The sequence below is a fragment of the Oxyura jamaicensis genome, chromosome 3, assembly GCF_011077185.1.
Source record: "Oxyura jamaicensis isolate SHBP4307 breed ruddy duck chromosome 3, BPBGC_Ojam_1.0, whole genome shotgun sequence".
NCBI lineage: Eukaryota > Metazoa > Chordata > Aves > Anseriformes > Anatidae > Oxyura > Oxyura jamaicensis.
Window position 1 is genome coordinate 31,328,656 of NC_048895.1, and position 13,295 is coordinate 31,341,950.

The 13,295-nt window shown below is 36.3% G+C and overlaps 1 protein-coding gene across 3 annotated transcripts in view; it reads right to left on the minus strand.

Annotated features, from left to right (window-relative positions):
* PLEKHH2 (pleckstrin homology, MyTH4 and FERM domain containing H2) overlaps nucleotides 1-13,295 on the minus strand; it is a 53,848-nt gene that overhangs the window by 21,665 nt on the left and 18,888 nt on the right. For 2 of the 3 annotated variants that reach the window (XM_035322229.1, XM_035322227.1), the window contains exons 4-15: nucleotides 12,873-13,022; nucleotides 12,349-12,432; nucleotides 10,861-10,942; nucleotides 10,216-10,398; nucleotides 7,688-8,676; nucleotides 6,595-6,670; nucleotides 6,031-6,125; nucleotides 5,237-5,381; nucleotides 2,818-2,954; nucleotides 1,599-1,709; nucleotides 1,259-1,345; nucleotides 600-758 (exon numbers count right to left, since the gene is read on the minus strand). In XM_035322229.1, coding sequence (XP_035178120.1) covers nucleotides 600-758; nucleotides 1,259-1,345; nucleotides 1,599-1,709; nucleotides 2,818-2,954; nucleotides 5,237-5,381; nucleotides 6,031-6,125; nucleotides 6,595-6,670; nucleotides 7,688-8,676; nucleotides 10,216-10,398; nucleotides 10,861-10,942; nucleotides 12,349-12,432; nucleotides 12,873-13,022 — 2,298 coding nt within the window. The remainder of the gene's footprint in view (nucleotides 1-599; nucleotides 759-1,258; nucleotides 1,346-1,598; nucleotides 1,710-2,817; nucleotides 2,955-5,236; nucleotides 5,382-6,030; nucleotides 6,126-6,594; nucleotides 6,671-7,687; nucleotides 8,677-10,215; nucleotides 10,399-10,860; nucleotides 10,943-12,348; nucleotides 12,433-12,872; nucleotides 13,023-13,295) is intronic. The other variant, XM_035322228.1, reaches the window with a different exon arrangement.

Sequence of the window (13,295 nt, forward strand, 5' to 3'; positions counted from 1 at the left end):
ATTCCTTTCCACATTACTAAACAAATAATTAAAACTGCATAACTCTGTTAAAGGTGTAAGATTTAGGGCATCTGAAGTCCAGATAAAGACCTAAAGCCCAGGAAAGACAGTATGAAGTTTTCACTTGGCTTTGGATCAGGCCTAAGGTACTGATATCTGAGGAAATGAAAGAACTGAAAGAGAAAAAATCCTTTTATACAGTATTCTTATTATCTTGAAATAACTTGTACCAGTGAATAACACTTAAAAGGGATCACTCAACTGAAATAAATTAGATCAATTAGCTACTGCAACATATGCATGTCTCAAATTGTCATGCGAAACCAGGATACCTCTTAAATGCAAATGGAGAATTCAACAACGTTTAATGAATTAAAAAGCTAAAACGAAAAAACAAATCTCAAACGACCAGAAGAAAAGCTTTTAGAAAAGTAAGCTAGTTGGTAGTCCTCCTCAACTGTTCACTTTGAAAAATGCAGGAAAAGCTAATACATGTCTGTTTTGCTTGCATTGATTTTACTGTAGAACCATTTTCATCTAGATATTATTCTTAATAAATATGGAATAAGGCACATTTGGGGGAAGAAAAGTGTTCTTACCTTTGTAAGTAACCCTTTCATGGTAGGCTTGATTTCAGGCTGTATAAAAAGTGGACTAGCAGCCTGTATTTTAAGAACATTCTGTAGTACCTTGATCCATTCTTCTAAGATGTTTGGAGAATCTGCAGTCAGGTAGTATGTCCGCTTTTCTGTGGTCAGCTATGAAATGGCAGAAGAGTTTTGAGCTTTAAGAACACTACACATTCCACGCTACAATTTGAAGGTTTTAACATATACTACCCAATGCAGTTTCACACTTTGGGGGGTTATTTCTCCCAAATAATTGTGCATTAACAAAATATTGAATGGCCAAGCAGACCAGACAGAACCACAGTTTCTGAGACTTCTTCTGAAATACTGTAGTACAGCAGAATTGATAAAACCTAATTTATCTCATTTCAAACAACTTAATTCAACCTTATTGTCTAGTCCTAAGTAAGACCACTCTCTTTTTTTATATCTGTCTCATATTGCTATAATCTGACTTTTGTAACAACACAGACAAGACTATGTTTAGGCCTTTCTACCCATTGTTTTTATTGTCGAAATGACCCTTTGGTTTTAAAAAAAGGGAACTCATTAATTCCAAGACCACAATGGACTGGGACGTTTTGGCAAAGGAAATAAAGACCCACTGAAAAACAGAGAAAAGCAGGCACCTGAATTGTTTGTTTTCCATCACCCCTTTCAATGTGGCTAGATGCATTTAGCTCAATTTGACCTTGAGGTTTTCGAATTACATCACTCTGTATGGAAAGAATGGAACAGAATATTTTAAATCCATCAACAAGTGGTAATAAATAATCTTAGAACTCATTTAAGAACTCATTAATCTTGACTATTTACTATTTACACATTGAGTACCTCGTATGCCTGTTGAGGAACTGAGTCCTCTTACAGCTCAAACACCAGGAATGCATTTCTTTTCCGTCCATAAGCCCTAAATTCTCAGTAAAAAAACAATCTAATACTAAACAGCAAATAGCTCTATGTACTTACTGGAGATTTGTAGTATAGTAATTCGCCTCCTTTAAGCACAAACCATCGTCGTTTCCAGGTCTTCACTTTACCACCCATTTTTAACAGATATCCAGATTTTTCCAAAGGTTCCTGATTATTTAGAAGTTACATTAGAAGTAGTTAAGTACACCAATATACCTATATGCCCCAGAGATATTGTATAATTACACCACACACACAGATGTTTGAATGACTTATAAGCATGCTAAATAACAATTAAAATATTTTATGAGATTTTTGTTCCAAGGACAGCATTTTTACAAGCATTAACACAAATGCCATGCATGTGTGATGACTAATTAATATCCCTACTTACAGTTATAGTACATGAAGCAGAGTAAATCATTTGCCCAGAACTATACAAAGGAATGGAGAACAGAATGATTCCTGATTTTACTCTACTTATTTATATTAAACAAAGAACAAAATTAGTATGATCTAAATACATCATTTTCCCCAAACTTTAGGCCCTGACCTACAGAACAGATATAACACAGTGTAATTTAGAGCACTGCAAAGACATGCATTCAGTGTGTACACCGGTAAAACAGAGTTCACAGTTTTGCTCTCTGAAGAAAGCTTAAAAGAAATTATTTTTGTCATCAGTCATTCAACCCACTTTTAAGCCAAGACACTAACTACTAATGCAGGCCATTAAGAAGCTCACAGAGACAGACCAATACCCTGTAATGGTTTGGTTTCTTTGACTGATCCTCCTGGGCTGTATTGCTTAGGATTTCTCTGGTTTGCCTGAAGTAATTTTCCCAGTATGAGGAAGTTACAGAAACAGATTACTGCACACAGATTTCTACTGATGCCTACAGCTCCTTCAGTGCAAACCCTTCCTATTTTTTTGGAATATTCAAATAATAATTTTAAGCTGATTTTAGTATTTTTATGCAACCTGATACCAGATCTGGTTCCAAGAAAGAAACTTCTTAAGTGCTTTGAATTGTCTTATGGAGTTGTCTACCTACTTCCATGAACTATACAGAAAGCTCACAATTACCCTCCACCTCATATCAATTATTGCAGTCTTATATGGTTATTTTATTGCTGATATATATTGATATTTGTACTCATAAGGCAGTCTGTGAGTCAGCAAGACTGAATACAGGTACTTGGTAGTATTCTTTGAATGCAAATATATACACAGTACCACAGGTATGCTTCTTCTTTACAGAACTTCAGTACTTACATTTTTTCCATTATCAGTAGATGAGGAAGAGGTTTTAGGAAGTTTCTGCTCTGGCTCTGAATAGTCTGTATCTACTGAATATGCATCAGGAGGAATAGCATAGTCACTTTCGGAGGTCATAGAAGACAGAGACACACCTGAGTTAAAAGAGAGATGTTTCTCTGTATTTTTATTTATTATGTAACAAGCAAATGAGGTCAGAACATCCATGCAGAAAGAATATCTGGGTAGGATATACAGGCAAACACAAGTATCTGCGTAAATCCATTAGGAACTGAGCATTTAAAAAAAAAAAATATCAGCATATCTAACTATTAGTACAATGCTAATAGTTATAATCCCATTTTCTTCATAATTAAGAGTTATGAATGAAACAAGAAGTAATTATCTTCTATATATTATGATCTTCTGTTATATTACTACACCTTTTTTAGAGGGGGAAGTCAGTGACATATATCACATTTATTCTGTACAAAACAAATGCAAGATCTTTAATTAAACTAAGTAACTTTCTCCTTCCTCTTTCTATCATTTTCTCTGCTATCCAGATTTCCAATGCAAGTGCCTAGGTACTAAAAAGCTAAGTTCAACACCTGTTTTATGCTGAAATTGTAGGTTACTGTCTTTGTTTTGCAATTAGTATGATTTTTTATATGGAGATTTTCTAAAAGTCTGAATTTCAGATTTCAAAATTTTAAAAAAGTTTATTAGCTTTACTCCTAGAAAGAAATGCACCGTTTTAAATTCTAGCAATAAAAATTCAAACTGCTCCATAATCATCATAGAAATGATTATTTTCAAACACGTCCTTTTGTAAAGTTTTACTTTTTGACCAGTGTTCTATTCTGAAAGGTTACTCTCCAAGACTGAAATGAAGACGTCATGTTTCCTTTGTCTCACTGATTTCCAAACTTATTTGCTGATTTGATGTAAAAAAAATGCTTTTCTCATTTATTGTTTTGGCAAGCCACCTGGGCTTTCAGGTCAGTTGTTCTCTTTTCATGTAAGATCTTTAATAACAAATATGCAGCAGGCTAATTATGCTCCTAGACAAATCTGTGACTGCCTAGATTTTTGAACAATCCGATCTCATATGTATATGTGTGTTTTGTGATTAAGAAAGCTTTCCACGCATGAAGTAATGCAAGGGCTAGTGTTGAAGAAGAAAGCACAAAGGGAATGGCTCAATTTTACAGACATGATGTAAACTGTGGGTGAAATCAGCTATGAAATTAGCTGATTTACCTTTCCTATCGTGGAAACATGATGAGATGCATATGTAGCTACAGCACTGGTTTTTGCTCATCACCACTACAGATAAGCCCTTTGGTCTTTTCTGTTGCCATTACATAAAAAACAGGAATTGCAAGAGAAATCCAGTGAAGGAAAAGACTCGGGTGGGGAAGGTTGCATGTCCTGGCCCTAAGAAAGCTGGCTGAGAAAGCTTTGAAGGTCAAAGGAGGTTGTTTCTTCCTTGCAGAGCAGCAGGCAGACCTGGGAAGTGAAACAGCCTCAATGGCACATATGGCTGGCACTGAAACACTCCTAGCAAATCAGCAGCTGTTTTTGCCTGCACAAGGGTGATGTGAGCGGAACTCTAGCTCACTGGGATTTTAACATACTTAACAGGAACAACCAAATAATGCTATTTTGCATTGCTAAGCAATATATAATGGAGCATCTAAGCACTAGGATGTTAGGTTGTAAACTCCCTTGCTTTACTCAGTGAAGAAACCTTCTCAGGGAGATAATAGTGATACTGTCATCTAATGAAGAAGAATTGTATCTCGCCACGTGGTGACGCATGTTATTTTCATTTTGCAGATGGAAAACACACAGTTATACACTGCTGTGAGATTTACCTCTGACAAAACAATATTACTGGATTCAAGTGTTTTAACTACATCTTTGCATAAAACAATCACTACAAGGAAAGAAGTCCACCACTGCATGAGAGATGATAGAACCAAATACTCTGTTGGGGGAACTTTCACACCTGCTTTCTAATCATGTTAAACTATTGCTCTGTTTTATAAAAATGAGTATGTGTTTTTTTGCTGCTAGCAGTTACTTTCTTCTAGGTCATTTAACTGCATACATGCAGTTAAAGGTTATAGGGAATGATTGGTGTGACAGAGCACAAGTAGAATGGGGTTTCTTCCTTTAAAAGTCATGTTTCCCTCACAACAAAAGCTAGATACTAGACTAACACCTTAAACATCCATCTTCAATAACAGCAATAAAAAGAAAACCACACGCAACTGACATTTCTCCTGCTTGAACAGATCTAGGCTTTGACAGAAGCCTTGATTTAAGATGCCCATGCAATTTAACTAAGAAATCAACTTTTAAGAAGATAAAGCAAACTGTTCAGTTTTCCAAACTTCCCAGGAGTTAATTCTTCTGTTTTCTTGCCTACCTCGTTTCATAGCCCGAGGACTACTTGGTCCACTTCTGCTTCGAGAATCAGACTCAGAAGTCCTTGAGCTGGACCGAGAGCTGTCTTCTTCCTCAGATCCTGACGACTCATCTATAAATGGGCTGTTGCTTATTTGAGTTGCTTTCTGCAGAAATTAACACAACATTTTTTGGTATCTTGCGTAAAAACTATCAGTCATTTCCTTCATACTGTGGCAGAGCTCTGCTGGCTTTGTAACATTCAAAGCTGTTCTTGCTTGGGCTGTGAGTTTTGGCACACAAATATCAACATAAAACTGAATTCCCTCTGTCCTCTGTATCCTCAACCACCCCCACACTTTGAAACAGAAAACTGAGGCAAGCTTAAGGGATGGATCCTTCCAATCACAAAAAGCTGCCAGAAAAAGAAAAACAATAATGCTGTGATTAGTTACTGCTGGCTATCCGAATAAAAACAGCTTTGGCACTGACACAAAGCCATTTCTATACACACACAAATGCTTTTAATTATGGCACTGAACACCATGTGGCTCTGTTTAATAATTAACAAGTCTTTGGAAAAAAATCAGCAAGGGACCTGAGAAAGACTGACCTGCGCTGGTAACATTTTATAAGAAGCAGTAGTTTTGTTTTTTTCCCAGCTATTTGACATTTCCATTACTTCCAGGGTTCTATAACCTCTAACCATGATCTTATGACACATCTGGCATGGTAGCCTCAAATGTGAAAAAGCAAGTTTTTGGATGTGAAGCCTAATGGTATTTAAACATGTCCTTTAAACAGTAATGCAGTTACCCCTTTCAAAGTGGTGTAGACAGGAGTGGTCATGTTCTTATATATCAGAGATGTGTATAATCCAGATATGGAGTATGAAGTTAGTGAAACAGCACCTAAAAAAGCAACACATTGTATAAATGACTTTCCTAAGTTACACCCCCTCAATTTACCAAATTCTGATGTCATTTTTTGCACTGTATAGCTCAGCTATAAAAATTGAACTAACTCCTGATTCTTCTGGATGTGAGATTTAAAGTTTTTTTGAGATTTACAATAAGTTGTAATCATGACCATTAACCCTTTTTAAACTGAAAGTACAATCTTTCACCCTGATATTTGGTATAGAATCTTGAGAATGAACCGCAAAGAAATCTGGTGTGAACAAAGTACAAATTCAGCACAAAGTCAAGAGGCAAAGTAATAGAAGGCAATAGAAAGATAACCAATGATTTTCAAGGTTTTAAATAGCAGGTACTTAAATCTTAGTATCTTAGAGGAACATGTGACATTTGGTCCTGTCTTACCAGTAACTGTAAGAAGAAAATTTTTGCTCATGAGACAATGAACAACTAAAACACTTACTTTTGTTAAGAGATTCGATGGTCAAAGCTTCAGACATCCTTAAGCCAGATTTGGCTACAGCATAAATTCTGCTTTCCTAACATAAAAAGAATGGATTTGATGGTAGAAAATTAAAATACTATTACTTTTTTTCAGCCTCCCCATAGCCTCCTAGTCTTTGTGTTAACATATTCAAGTGACAATATGGTTGATAAAATGGTGTCGTCAGTGGTGGCTGAAAAATGCATCCTTGTTTTATATCTCTCACCCACCATAACACACTGTATTATTCAATCTTTTTTTCTCAAAATGAAAAACTTCTTTTCATTCATTTAAATTCTTTTTTAAATATACTATTATCAGTGGCCAAAGAAGGTATAGCAAGAATACTTTTTAATGGAAGATTATATAGTTAAGAACAGAGACATGACATTACAGAGACAACTTTTCAACTGTTTTGTGTTAAAAAGCCAGAATATGAAAATCTACAATGAAAAAATATGTACTAAAATATATCAGCAGAAATAATGTGTTATATTAACACATTACTCTCATCTGAATCACAAAATAGGACTGTGGAACTGCAGAATTATTGAGTATAGATGGAGCTAGTTTTGGATTTTGTGTTAGAAAAATTAGTATCTATTTTAATTCCCCAAATGACGGCTTTAATTTTTTTCTGGAAAAAATGATATGTAACTTCTGTAATCTGTAGTTGTTGTCTGTCGACTTATTGTTTAGATTGTGAGAGGTAGGATGGTTATAGTAACAGCATTGACACCAGCACTTTTAAGTCCCTGATCGTATTTCAATAAATAAACACATTCATAAGCATTACCTTATTGGTTATACACAAAAAGATATATGCAACTTAGATGTGATGTTAAAAAAAGCTCTTATCTAAAAAAAAAAAGTTTTTCAATGGCTGAAATGCTGTGCTTCGAATCAAACTTGCTTCTGGATTTGTCCTCCTAACTAATTAACTAACTAATTAAAATAACACCCTGTCTTGTTAACAGAGAATGGGAGAGGTACAGGCAACAAAAAACATGTAAGAGAAGCATGAAGATGAGTTAGTTGCACTGTCAGGAAAAGTATCTAGAATTACTCTTACCCAGGAAGGAAATCGATGTAATGGTGGGGTTGGAGGTTTGTTGCTAGCAGCTTTTTTTGTCGTATCACAGGGTTCCTGGGCTTCAGCATTTTGTGCTTCAGTGCAGTCATAGGTAAACACTCCTTCATCACAGCCAATCTCCATTTTCTCTAAAATACCTGTATCTTCTCCATCCACCAGATCAATGTCTGTTTCCTGAGGTCTCCATGGACGTATCATGCTTATAGCATTTCTGTTTTTACCAAACATTCTATCAGAGCTCAGCTGGGGCTGGCTTAAATGTTTTTTTGTCAATGCTGAATTTATACTAAAAACATTAGGAGTCCGTAACTTTGGAGGTGGCAAATTTGAGGGAGAATCTGATGGTGTCAGGTATTGAGAGCCCGCAGAAGTTGCTAGGATTGGGTGTTTAGGGGTTCGAGCAGGGGTTAAAATTGGACTTGGGGTATTTGCCTCACTGGATGAGGATGAATAATCTAGCCTCTGAGATTGAAATTTCTTGTTCAGTTCATCTGAAGAACTATCCTGGTCTTTCTTCTTACTTGTGAAGTCTGAGTTGCACTTTCCACCTGGATTGTTCTGACCTTTTCTTTGGGACCCTTGCTGCCAGGAGTACAACTTTTTGTGCTGAGTCCTCTGAACACCCAAATTCTCTTCTTCAAATAGAGAACTACTGTCATCAGAGGCTGTCAAATACATTTCACTTCCCACTCTACTGTACCTAGCATTCTCTTCAGATGTGTGGCTTGAGAGAGTGGATGCACACCTGGATTTCAGTCCTTTATTGTCTCCTCCATCCTCATCTGAGCTCCAGTCACTCCCTGTAGTGCAAGAGTTCTTTGACATGTCACTGTCTAGATCTTTGGATGAACAACTTGTTCTCACATTTTTGTTCTGCTGTGATCCTGAGGAACTTTGCTGCAATGACTTCTGACCTTTATTGCTTTCATGCGCAGGACCAGCAAAGGTAGTTTCCAGGATATCCTTCTCTAGAAGAGAAATACAATGAACAGGAGAAAATTACTTTAGCAAATTTGACTGCTAAAGGATTTTGTCATTATGTCTGCAAATAGGAAGTAGGTAACCATTTCAAGTAAGCACATTTATTTTTTTCTGAATATTGTATATAATAATCCATAAGAAAAATATTACAATTTTTTTAATGCAACTGAATTTGCAACAGTGTTTAAGAACAAAATATAACAGACAATACTCCAAGTTTTAGCCTAACTAAATATGGCAATAAATGTACAGATGAGCAGAGTGGAGCCAAGTGTTAAAGTAAACCAGATATGTACGTAATAAAAACTAGAAAACAAAAGACAAAACAATGGTTTAAGAGGGCATAAGCATTTAGCTGCTTTATTAAATCTAGAGAAAATTAAAGTGGAGTCAAAGCTTGACAGAAAAGATTTACGCTAACAAATCAAATATTCTGAGGGTATCTACAGTGTTTATTTACAGAAATTTATTCTGCAAGCTATTACCATATTCTCAGTGGAGCATGCTTAAGATACACGAGAGTGGCTCATAAAAATGCTTAGGGAAAGACGTGTTAAAAATAACTCTGCTTACACTTTTCACTTTTACCTGGTTTTGCAAGAGAGAGCTACAGCTTGAAGCATGTCAGTGAGGCCTACGTGCTCCCCCTGAGTTAAAACAGATGCTTTAACTAGGGCTTTTCTACACAGACACTTGGGAAAGTTAAATAGCTCTATGAAGTTAAAGTGGATTGGATAAGTAAGTATACAAAATATTAATGGGATCTGTGTCAATTTCTGTTTTTCCACAGAATTCAGCTTGTAATGTTGGATACCATGACTAACTGTGAAGAAAATTCTGAGGCCGTAAATAGTACTGTGGGACTCAAATGAAGGACCAGAGCAGGAGTAACAGTCTCCTTTCTGGGTTTTTCGTTGCTTAAGAAAAGCAGCAAGCTGCAATGGTTTATGCTTATAACAGCATAAGAGCACATCATCAATCTGCTAGCATTACAGGACTTCAGGGTTTGTGGGGGCAATTGTACAAACTGTTGAGGGAGCTTTTTACTTGTTTGGATAGGAACCAATAGCGCAAAAAGATGACTGAGACTCTTTTCTATTATTTCTGACCAAAATAGCACCTTCTTGAATTAGGACATAAAAATAACACTGGGACACCAGTGGTAGCATAGATAAAATATACAGAAGCCGGACTTAAATCAGACTGTACACAAGCATAAAAACCTAACAGCAGTCTCTGGGGGACTGGCACACCTCAACTGTGGAGCAAACCTGAACCACAACGGTTTCTTTCCTGGGCAGCCAGAGCATCCGTCAGCCACTGCATGCTGCCAAGCAAAGTATCCATGGTATTACTGAGATGCTAATGCTCAGAACAATTTCTTCCTAGTAGTAAAGACTGGCATTAAAGAAGAAGATAGCACTGCTACATACTTGGAAAACAGCTGGTTTGGATCCACTTACATAGCAGTTGATTTTGGTTCCCAACTGTGTTAGAATAAAATGACAGTATGTGTGACTCAGTACCTAGTGTGCTTTTGCCTTCAGTGTAGTCAGACTCTTTTGATGAAGATTTGCTTATTTCTTCAGATTTAGGAGATGGTTGAGGACTTCTGGCTCTGTTTGATAAACATCCAAAAGTCAAACTGCTTAGTCGCTGACATTCTCCAGGTTTTTGTGTTGAAGTAACAGATTTCTTGCCCGTAGCTTCTGAAGAATAGTAATTCAGCAATTACGTGTTAATAGGTTTTGGATGACTGTAGTCAAATGTAATAACTACAAGAATCTGATGAGAATTCTTATTCCCTTCAGACTGACATTCATTGGTTCCTTAACAGTGCTAGAATAACAGTGCTAAAATGAAGTGAAAGCAAATACCTGACACAAGCCCTGTCAAATCTTACTATTTGCAAATCCTTTTAAATAACACAAAGATACCAGTTCAGCCAGCAAAAAAGAGTTGTACTTTGTTTGAATGTCTTTTTAATAAAAATTAAATTATTGCTTGGCTAGCAACTTTATGTACAGTCACTCTGAAGTCAGGTAATTAATGCTCACTGAAATCTTTGTGATTTTATGGAATATTTCAATTAAATTGGATATGCAAATTAACAGGGTATAGTAAGAAGTATGCTATATATAGAGAAATGTTTCAAAAACTTGTACATTTACCTTGCAGTTTGGATTGTACAGTTTTCATCTCTTTGGTTTGCTTCTGGTTGATCAAACGAAGGTTTTGGTTTTCCACCTCTAACTAAAAACACGTAAATTTAACCTCATCCATTGGTGAAACATTTTTGAAAGTCATTATATCACTTAACATTTTCTCTGAATTTGTTTTCTTAAGGTGAAGCTATTTCAAGTGCTAATCTCCAATTTACTTTGCTTAATGACAGTCTGTGCATTTGTATTTTCTGAAAAATAAAAATCCCTGCAACGATTGTTTGCACAACTGTTTACTCTGTTAAAATCATTCCCCCACCAAGCAAATTCAATACTCCTTTAAAAAGCCTAAATAATTAAGAAAAAGGGAAATCTCTGTTATCACTTTTAATAAAAGCGAAGGGCTAGAGTTGCAAACAAACTCTTGTACCATTTGGCAAACCCAAGGGAAGGTAGAGGAATTGACGACAATAATGGCATCCTGACATCCCACAGCAAGTATTCAATAAATGGGTACTGAAAAGCGTACACAGAACAGATCTACAGGAAGAAAAAGACCCCACCAAGCCATTGCTATAGCCCACTATTAGGAATTAAGAAACATTGGTTCGAATACCAGCTCTGAATTATGAAAAGAGAAGGTGTGAATCTGAGTGTCCAGTATCACAGATAAGGGAGCCATCAATTTCACCTCCCAGAGAGTGACCCCTAGCCACTGCTGTGAAACTAGCTTGAGATCCTGCATATTCCAAACTAAGTACATAGTTTCAGTCATATTTCCTGCAAATGATTTTGAGATATTTTAGCTAAACTTTACTGCATTTTTATTAAATGATTTTAAAAACTTCCCTTGCAGATGAACCATAAATGTTATTTTTAGTTTCCTATTTAATTATTATTTTTTTTAAAACTGGAGCGTGCACTTTCCAGTTAACAACAGGACTGTAGGACTGTAACATTTATAGGCAATTTTAAATTCTCTAAATGGAAGGAGGAGAAAGCACTGCTGCATACCAACACTGGCAGCCTTAGACAGGGTACAGATGGTTATCTCACCGCAGCAGAGAAACAAGGGAGACAGCTGGTCTCTTACGGGAATAGAGCCAGCGCCCCTGAAACTATTTATGACTAAGAGTACAGTGGGCACTGGAAAATAAAGAAAGGGTAAGTCCTTTTTTCTGCCAGGCCCCAGTAGACTCGATCAGCTTTTGGGGAATTATTCCCACTTCAAGCACCTGCTACAGCAAGCAAAATTTGCCAGCTAATCTCTCTCAATTGGTGGAGATAAGAGTATCTGCCAGAGAACAGTTGTGTGGGATTCTCTCCACGAAGAGGACACAGAGATACGAGTTAAGCAAATCAGACATGAGAAGTCAAGTGATATGGACACTTTTGCACTCAGTGAAGTAACCATACCAACCAATCAAACTGGGAAGCATTTTTTTGACTATGGTCAATTTTCTGTATGACAAGCATTGTAGCAAGAGTTATATATACCTCATGGAGCTTGACCGTCACCCATTCTTTTATTTTAGCTGCTTTTTCTTCTATGAGTTTTGCTTCTTGAAGTCGTATTTGCTTCTGGAAAAAAAAAAAAAAAAAAAAAGACACAAGCATACACTTCACTTAACATTCTAGTCTGCCATAGTAGTACCATCAGAAACAAATCCTAAATTTTCCTTCAAGAAATTCAAATCTCCTGGGTGACACATGGTGACTTTTAAGCAAATGACAAATAGGCCCTTCAGAGAGGCTGCTATTCCACTGGAAAACAGAGGAGACAGAGATAAGGAAGAACGTCTTGGCCCTCTTAAAAATTAGATGTTCTTTCAAAGGAAGTGAGGGCATAATTTGCAAGTGAATAAATGTTACTCAAAGCACACTCCTAATGGGAAACTCCCCAATCAAACAACAGAAATAATTCTAAACTTTTCTGTCCTCTATTGATCTTAATTCTTTTATTTTTCTTTTGCATAATTAAGAATGGAACTGATGCTTCTCTTTTGTAAGTTATTTCTAACCTGTTCCTCAAGTTGTTGCTCCAATTTTTGTATTATGTCATTTTTATCTTGAATCAGGATCTCCAGATCTTGACATCTCTTATACAACCTGTTTTCTGATTCGCTCGTTTGAACATTAGCTGCTTTTAATTTTTCTTCCATAACTTGCACCTATTTGGAAGGTCAAACATACAACTTTAAGAAACAATATTCCACGATAGAGGTAATAATTTAATCACAAAATCATTTGTTAAAATTGCCCCCCCAACTTTTGTTTCAAGGTAATCCTGCAAAATTCCAAACCTTACTTGAGAAAAAATGCCACAGTTTGTTATGTCACTCTCTCCATCTAATACCAGCAGGACTGGCAAAACACTTTTTTTTTAAAGAACAGAAGCAGCACAGAATAGTTCTATTTAGAGACTGTATTGGGTAGCCTCGCTT